The following is a 9,346-nucleotide window of genomic DNA, read 5'->3' on the forward strand; positions in this document are numbered from 1 at the left end:
CCCATCATAATTAAGTTTTGGACTAACCTGAAGGGTCCATTAATCATTATTCAAATGTTAATTGGTTGTTCTTGTTTTATGTAATTTAAATAACAAAAATGTAAATACAAAAATCTATTGCTAATTTGCAATAAATAAATAAATTTTTTACAAGACCTAAAATTAAAAAAAAAACTATATTTTTTTATTTAAGAGTTTTGAATCATGTTTGCAAAATTTACTAAATAATTTTAAAGGTTAAACTCTTATAGACTATATATAGCAAATGTGTTTTCAAGCATATCTCTAATCTTTTTTTTTTATGATCTTGGTATCCGGAGCCTCGAGAGGATCCGACTAACGACAATGACCGTCCACCGGAACGTAGCTTGGGGGAGCCCGCCGAAGCATCCAGAAGGACCGGTGATCACCCCATGTAAATTTCACAAGTGGTCACACGTTACCAGGTTTCTCCGTATTGAGCCCGAAGGTCCCTGAAGATAACTTTTTTTTACTCCTAACTTTCTTTGGAAATCAACTAATGTTTGGAACGATTTTGACAGTGTATAACTGCAAGGAGTAATTAAGTAAACAAATTAACCAAATAAGTATGTCAAACGGAAAGTGTATCATGTCAATCTCAATCTATCTAGCAATTAAAAAGTTTGCTTATGTGACAGATCGAAATCATAGATTGAATAGTTAAATACTTGACTTAGTCTTTGTTATTTATTAATTTTCTCAATATTTCTTTTGCCATTTCCATTAATATGCATTCAAACTACCTTATTCAAACATCAGAAAACTAAGTATATAAATTTCCATTTTATTAAAAGTACATTTATTAAATACTCAATCTTTAAATAGCCATCACGGTGCAATCACATTCATGTAACCAAACCATTAAAGTTGAATCTGCAAGAGCCCGATGGATCCAGTCGATATGTTGTCTTCAGAATCGAGTTACGGTAGTGATGTTAGCGACGATGGTATTGCCACCGAGTTGATGGAGCAAGCGACGTACAAATGCAAGTATTGTCCGAAGACTTACTCCAAAGGACAAGCATTGGGTGGTCACCAAAATGTTCACAAGAGGGAGAGAGAGATCACCAAAAGACAAGAACGTGCTATGTTGGTGAGTATGAACCCGCCCGATCCATATCCGTACCCACATCCGTTTCCTAGCCAGTACGCACTCCCATCAGGATTTGAACAGCCTCGTTACATTATTGATGAACCAGATAATCTACATGTGGTCTACAACTCAAGTCAAAACCCATACCAATCCGTCATGGCTCAACCCCACACTCAATCATTATTGCCAGCATCGTCACCCGTTTGCTTAAAACTTTGTCTAGGTGTTGGAAGTAGCTCACAAGACCAAACGCAAACCAAAGAACCAAACGATGCGACAAAAGATATGGCTGCTGAGAAAGAAGATCATGAACTTTCCCTTTCTCTCTCACTCAAGCTGTGATGCTGTAATCTTTCTCTTTTAATATCTAGAATCAATCGATTTATTTCAATTTAATTTTGATTCAGATGATCTCCTAAGTTTTCCAGCACCATTATTGTATTAAATTCGACTTTGTTTACTTGAAAATTTTAATAGGATTGGTTATTGGATACAATTGTATTACTTAGCTTGTGTAGGAAATCAAAGCAAGTTTACAAAAACTACTAAATGAAATCAGCCTTAGCAAATAAGCTGAAAAATAAATAAAAATAAAGCTAAGAAAACTAACATATGCATGCTTATGCAGGATATATTAAATATCATAATATGAAAGCTAAATACAGAATACGATTAGAAATGTATATTAACACAATTGAACAAAAATAATAGAAGACAACCCAGATGGTTGGCAAAAAGAAGAAGATGGAGTAATATAACGTAAGATTCTTTCTTTTAAAAGAGAGAACAATGAAAGTTTCTTGTCTTTTATGTATATAAAATCTGGACACCATGAACAAAGCTAAAAGTGAATATCAAGAAAAGATTTAAAAAAAATCCACATATCTTCAAAACTGTTAAACTCGAAAACAAAATGATGTCAAAAACAAAATAATAACACATTTAAGAAAATAAAAGTATGTATTATAAATTGTTCATGAAAGGTAAGCCACTAATTTTGTCTTTATTGGTTTATATATTTTGATTGATTTAGAAATCCATATGGTATTTATAAATCAAAGTAAAATATGCAAATCCGGAGGTTTTCCCTCGGATTTGAGTCTTTGTACTTTTAACTAAAAAATCCAAATAAATTCTTTCAAATCCATTATAAAATCAAATATATTAGTAAATCCGTACGATTGAATAACACTTGATTTGATACAGAATTTATGAATCATTAAACCAATAACACATGATTTTAATACAGATTTGAAAATCATAGAACCAATAACACTAGATTTAGTTCGAATTTTCAAATCCATTAAAATACAACAACCAATAATCCCTGCTAAAAGTCAAGTGGCCAATAGGAAAACAACAAAACTCTTTATGTATATTATTGATGAGAAAAAAACACACGATCTAAAAGTAGCTAATGTTAACCATCTATCGTAATAATAAATACTGGAGGTTCGGTCTATAAAATAACAAGAGCTATTAAAAGACCTTCCAAAACATTGATCTATCATCCATGTGGATATTGTTCTCAAATTCGTTGCGTTCATAATTGCATCCTCTTTATTTCAATCCGGAGAAACTTTAAAAGTTCATAAATCCTCTAAGGTAATTGGAAAATATTATCTATGGTAATACCCTAGCTCGATTTGACGATGATATCAATACTGGTTTTTTTAAACTAATCTATGATATCTCTATCATACCTATGTTTTCACGTAGGTAAATGAAAAGATGATATACAATTGTGTGGATATTTACAAGCAGCCTTCGTTAAACCATCCTTTACTCCAAAATCACAAAATTCAGGTATTTTTGGTTCATCAAACTTTTTCTCATAGATATTATTTGACAATCTCATGTTTATTTCATATACAACTTAATGGTAGCTTTTTGTAAGTCTACTGATTTAATCCCTCATTTCATGTATATAATGTGACAATATGCTTTTTTTGTAGATGGAACCATCTTTTTCAGTCCCTAAATCAAATCGATTTGAAAATAAAATGCGTACAAATATAATCGGTTGTCCAAACGGAACAGTTCCTATATTGAAAAACATAAAAGACCATGCTGCAAATACTCAATATTTTGCAGAAAAGTATTTCAATCCACTCACAGTTGAAAGTCATGGAACACATGTAAGCACTCAATTGTATATCAATTATTCTACTTAATTTACTTTTGCTATGACTTTGTATAGTACTACAGTGATTTGAAGCTTATTAAAAAGCTCCGGAATTTGAAGTTTGAAGGAATCAGATTGCAAAAGGATGGTCCTTACTATGGTATAGCAGCTTGGATAAGTGTGCATGACTTAAACATTAGTAGAGACCAAGCTTCATTTGCTAACATGTATGTTGGCAATCGAGTTAACAACAAAGAAAATTTTATTCAAGTTGGTTGGATGGTAATTTTTAATGTTTTATGATATTTTCTATCTTTTTTAAAAAATAATTATTTTTTGCTAAAAAGTTATTTGTTTATATTATATAAATACTTTTTAAAAATATATATTTTGTCACAGATAAATCCAAGTGTACTTGGAGATGGACGACCGTGGAGTTATGGATTTTGGAGGGTACATTTATTGATTCATTCATTCTTTACCACCTTCTCAATATGAAATACTCTTAAATCATCTTACTTATTCGAAAGAGCATATTATAGACTAATGTGCATGTCTTTTACTTTATTTTGTTTTTGACATCATGTGCATGTCTTTTACTAAATGTATATGTACTCCTTGATTTTATCAAAATGTTTATCTACTTTTTAACGATTTTATGACATATACATTAATGCATTTGTGAAAATTAATAACAGGGTGTCAACGGAGCAGGTTGTTATAATACAGTGTGTCCTGGTTTTATTCAAGTGTCAAAAGATGATCCTTTAAGTGAACCATTACCTTATGCTCCAGAAGGAAAAAGAAACATTGCTCTTACTATTCAGCAGGTAACCTATATTCTTTTCGATCCAAATATATAAAATATATGATCTACATATTATTAAAGCAGAATCTTAGGAGTTATTTACAAAACCATGTTATTCATTTAAAAAAAAAATTACTTTTGACAACTATTTAATCAACCAATTGAAATCAATGATTTTTTAATGGTAACAAATATATTTATTTTTAATAAGGAAATGAGAGTTTGTGGGTGAGAAAGAAAGGAGATATCAATATATTTATGGTAACAAATATATTTATTTTTAACGTCAAACAATTTTCTTTACAAATCAAAACAAAACCATAACTGTTAATTAGCTATTAGCATTTATTTCGGTATAGGTTTAGCATATCCTACGTAAATTATTTTTAACCAGCTTTTTGTAATAATTAGGTCTTTATAAAAATTACATATACTTAATTTCGCAGGTAATAAATAATTAAAATTAATATCACTTATTTTGTGATACAAACTAAGTGATGTGTGTTTTTGTAGTGTATTTTTCAAATTCATGGATAACAAAATTATAAACTTTCATTTTTTACAATCTTTTATAGTTATGTTTTTTCTATGGTTGGAACAAATAGATGAAACTAAGTAATTAAAAATAGTTTTAAAAAATATTTTTAAAAAATAAAATATACAAAGAATAATATTAAAATATGAGAAATATCTTTAGTATTATATCTGTAAATATAATACAGTACTTTAGAATAAATTAAAAAAATTAATACAATATTTTTCTAAAACATTAACTTCTTAAATTAATTTCTATAAATATAAATATACAACTTTTATAACATATCTAACATTTATGATTATTTTTCAAACGTCAACAATCAACGCATTTTAAATGTATCATATTAACTTATATAGCAACACATAATCTTATAATTAACAAATTTTGTAGAATTTTAAAAGAGAACAATTCCCGCGCTATGATGATTAACTTGAAGTTAACTCTTGTATGTTGTACCGTTATATCATAGATTTATAGTATGTAAATTGTATAGCTTTAAATAATAAGTCCTAGAAGTAGCTACTAGTTATTTATTTTATGAATCAAGTAATATATTTTAAACAATAAAATGATCATTGTGTTAGAATATAACAGAAGGATAAAGATTTAGGGAAAGATGGATGGGGATCGAATACAGTTTCCTGGATACTATATTGTTTGGTTATCTGTATATCAATTCCAACATGATTTTTACTGTCTTTTGCTCGCTATTTGAATATATCAAATCTAACATATATGTTTTCTATTCATTTAAGGATACGGACACAGGTCACTGGTGGGTAACAGATATAGAAGAAGGCGATAAACCAGATATACATATTGGCTATTGGCCTAAAGAACTATTTGATCTAATGGGTGATGGTGCGAACATACTTGGAATTGGAGGAGCAGTCCAGTCTTCATCTTCCGGTGTAAGTCCACCAATGGGTAATGGTCATCTACCAACAAAAAAGGACATGGATTCAGCACGCGTTTCAGAGTTTCTCTACAGATACGAAAATTCAGACTTCAAGAATTATTACCAGTATTCTAAGTTGGATAAGCTATTAGACAGTGAAAAATGCTATGGCTTAAAAAAGGGGGACGATTATTTTTTCACATTTGGTGGACCGGGAGGAAATTCATGTGGAATATAAACATTGCAAGCTAAAACTATGTTAATGTTATTATATAATAATAAATTATTAGATTGTTGGCTTTATAATTTATATTCAACAGTATAATGATTCTGCATAATATGTGTATGGTTCGTTACACAAATAAAGCGTGTCAATGAATCATAACGATTGTGGAAAAAATATATAATTGCATTCATGATCACGTGTTTGCATTCCAAATTGCGTTCGTGATTTCGTTTGTTTCGCGATACGTTCATGTACTCGATCCGTTTTATGTTCGTAAACCGCAATTCGTCGATCCCGTTTTATGTTTCGATGGAGTGTTAATATAATTATTTTTAATATGACCTTTACACACCATGCAACATAAATAACCAAGAACATATTTAACAATAGATAAGGATTTTTCCTAAACTGACATAAAAAAATTATCAAATAGTTGTTAAGGTCTAAAATACTCTCATTTACAATTGTGAAAAAAAAAACTTAATTACAAAAGAGCCCATAGAAGAAGAATTCAAGAAAAATGGGATAGGGTTTGTGATGTATAATTGAAGGTTCTGTTTGTTTTTTTTTTTTCCGAAAAACTATTTTAACAAGTTTTAACTCTGGCTTCCGAAAAAAAAAATGTAGAATGGCACCACTGTAAATAATGATAATTGCAAACTTAGATAATGATAATTGCAAACTTAAACCGCCCCGCCAGGGGTCATATACGTACATAGAGGTTTTTCACGACATCTATAAATTAAAAAAACACACACACCAGATGAAAAAATATATATATATATACCATAACATTGGAAACAGTAGTTAAAAACTTGCACGCATATTTTTAAAGTTTAAACAAGACCGCATTGTATTGACCAGTATTGACTTAGGCTCCGACAAAGCTAAGCATGGTCTTGTGCCACAGTATCTTTGGTCGGAAATGGGTTTCCGGTTCTGCCGGCTTCTGGAACACTTTAGCCCAAGAATTAGAATCATTATAAAGAAAATTAGAATCAGTGGAAGGCTCAGAAGAAGGCAGAAGTTCATTTTAGATCTAATGCTGCGGATCTTCGCCATCAGTTCCTCTCGACGTTGAGGCGTTTGATACTAGTCTAACCTGCAAAACGAGCTGCTAAACATGAATACAGTAGAAAACTAATTCGGAAATGCTTAAAGAAAACTGAACTAATAAGTAAATGTTAAAAACAAAAAACTTAACTGATAAAGGTTTCTAAGTAATTACGATCAACTCTATTTATAATTGTAAGACTAGGTTTGGGCACGCACACCCGTGGGTTTTATTATAAAGTTTACATTTCTATGAATGTAGTAGTTGATAAAACAAACCCTCAAAACTCTCCCAGGCACGATAACAGAGGAAAGTCGTTACCCCATGGTTACTTAGCTCTACCTACCCTCCACCCTACATACTTTTTCCTTTTCTGTGTAACAAAAACCTGCAACCTCCTCTGTTTATTCAAATTGTTACCGCTTTCAGTAATATCCAAAGGATAATCCACTCTTCTGATCTATTGCCCACCGGGTTCTAGCCCTCGACTCCGGTCGACGGGTCCGTCGCTCCCTCCGGTAAGACCTCCTCTCTTATCATGGAACCTTCCTGTGGCTATATGGACAGGTTACATGTTTAAGCAAACAACTTTCTAGAACTCTAGTTTCTAAGAACTTTCCTGCTTTGCGGAGAACCCTTATCTCTTTCAAGCAAGATCAAATCTACAGCTACCACCATGGCTAGAAGACTAACCTCAGCAGAAAAAGGAAAAGGCTTAGCAAATAATGCATCACCACCAAGGAGAGGTAGGGTTAGTGTACCTGATTTTGATAACTCAGAGCTGATAAAGAAGCATGAGCTCACTCTTATAGGAAGAGTTACCAACCCCAAGCATCAGCGAATGTGGTCCCTTATTCCTTTCCTCTCAGACCTGTGGAAATGCAACTCAAGACCTTTTGGTTCTGATCTGGGACAAGGAAGATTCCAGTTTCAATTTGCCTCAGCGGAAGATCTACAAAATGTCCTTGACAATAGGCCATATCATTTCGCCAAATGGATGCTCATCCTACAACAATGGGAACCTTCAGTCTCACCAAGATTCCCTTCTCAGATACCTTTTTGGGTCCAAGTTCAAGACTTACCTCTGCATCTTTGGAACGAGGCCATCCTTAGAAGCATTGCAGGTGATATTGGAACCTTTGAAAGTTGGGAAATTACTGCCTCCAAGGCAAGGTTCAGAGTACACATCAACGGCCTCCAACCCCTCGTTTTCAAGACTACTCTAGATTTCAAAAACGGTGATGAAGTCACCGTGGTTCTGGTCTATGAAAAGTTGGAAAAATTCTGCACAACATGCAAGAAACTTGATCATGAGTACAATGACTGTCCACAAAATCCAGGTCAAAACCCACAGGAGACAGAACATCAAAACGATCTTAAAACTAAGGCGGAAGAAATGGCAGATTACCGTAAAAATGGATCCAATCAGCATGCACAACACCCCAACCAAAGGGAAATCTCTCGCCAAGCATCTGGGTTCATGGGGGATGCTAGAAGAGATGACTATGGAACTCGCTCACATTCCTACCGTGATAATGAAAATAAGACTCGTTACGTGGCAAGTAAGAGAGCACATACTAATGAATCTTATTCAAGATCTCTAAACTACTACCCCCGACACTCCAACTCTGCGCAAGTCTCAAACTATAGACAAATTGGATCTCGGTGGGTAGAAACTGGCAGACGAGCACACTACTCAGGCACATCTCACCCTCCTGAGACAAACGCCCTTAGCCAGAGTCAAAAGAGACTGGATTGCTCCCGCGACGCAAATTCAGAACACCTTTCCTCTGCGCAAAGGCAGGAGAGACCGGTATCCCCTCAGCGTAGCACTCAATCTGACTATCAAAACACATCTAGAGTTCCGGTCCCTGAAGAAGCAATTAGAGAAGCTAGGGAGGAACTTCGCGAAGTAATGATCCAATATGTTAATGGAGCTGATCCTTCAGAGAGCGCTGCTCGAAGAGAAAGAATGAGATATGCTGAGGAAAATGGAGAAACAGAACAAGTGATCATGAATATGGCTATTGAGGCTACTGTTTCTGCTGAAGGAGCTCGGAGAACCGCGGAGACCCAGACCATCGTAGAAAGAATTCCCGCGCTATCTAGGCTGGGGTCACTGCATGATCAAGATAAAGTGGATGCGACTGAACCAGAGGGTGATAGAAGAATGTCTGATGTACAGACCTCTGCGGAAAGAATCTCTGCGTTATCTAGGTTGGGAGCTACTCAAGAGATGATTATCACTCCTGAGGCTGATACACCAAGAATAACGTCTAGGCAGTCCCCCCCCTGAGTAGGAACCAACCTAAGCCCTTAGGAGTGAATACTGGTGTTAGCTCCAAGAAGAGAAAAGTCGCCCAAATCAAGATATCTCCAAAAAGAAGAAATTTTCCAACTTCATCTACTAGAGGTCCTGTTTCCAGTAGACCTACCAGTACTAGGAGAGGGGGCAGTGCAAACAATTCTCAGCCGACAATACAGATTATTCCGGGCATTGCAAAGAGGAAGGTGGATTTTCAGAATCTGTCCGCTCCAATTCCTTAAAGATTGTGAGCTGGAACTGTCGTGGGTTGGGGAATT

The 9,346-nt window shown here is 33.9% G+C and overlaps 2 protein-coding genes across 2 annotated transcripts; both read left to right on the forward strand.

Annotated features, from left to right (window-relative positions):
- Window positions 1-922: 922 nt before the first annotated feature.
- LOC106329608 lies at window positions 923-1,456 on the forward strand. The gene has a single exon (XM_013768298.1). It carries the CDS (start codon window positions 923-925, stop codon window positions 1,454-1,456), a length of 534 nt encoding a protein of 177 aa, XP_013623752.1.
- Window positions 1,457-2,839: 1,383 nt separating this feature from the next.
- On the forward strand, window positions 2,840-5,721 carry LOC106334160. Its single transcript, XM_013772492.1, has 6 exons — window positions 2,840-2,920; window positions 3,070-3,252; window positions 3,360-3,521; window positions 3,639-3,692; window positions 3,938-4,069; window positions 5,341-5,721. Exons 1-6 carry the CDS (start codon window positions 2,846-2,848, stop codon window positions 5,719-5,721), a joined length of 987 nt encoding a protein of 328 aa, XP_013627946.1. The 5' UTR covers window positions 2,840-2,845.
- The last annotated feature ends 3,625 nt before the right edge of the window (window positions 5,722-9,346 follow it).

The sequence above is a fragment of the Brassica oleracea genome, chromosome C3, assembly GCF_000695525.1.
Source record: "Brassica oleracea var. oleracea cultivar TO1000 chromosome C3, BOL, whole genome shotgun sequence".
Taxonomy (NCBI): domain Eukaryota; kingdom Viridiplantae; phylum Streptophyta; class Magnoliopsida; order Brassicales; family Brassicaceae; genus Brassica; species Brassica oleracea.

Bases quoted from the DNA above. Each gene is read 5' to 3' on its own strand.
- LOC106329608 (XM_013768298.1), top strand. From the start codon at position 923: ATGTTGTCTTCAGAATCGAGTTACGGTAGTGATGTTAGCGACGATGGT.
- LOC106334160 (XM_013772492.1), top strand. From the start codon at position 2,846: ATGATATACAATTGTGTGGATATTTACAAGCAGCCTTCGTTAAACCAT. The intron at 3,253-3,359 runs GTAAGCACTCAA...CGGAATTTGAAG, and splicing joins TTGAAAGTCATGGAACACAT to TTTGAAGGAATCAGATTGCA. The intron at 3,522-3,638 runs GTAATTTTTAAT...ATTTTGTCACAG, and splicing joins TTATTCAAGTTGGTTGGATG to ATAAATCCAAGTGTACTTGG.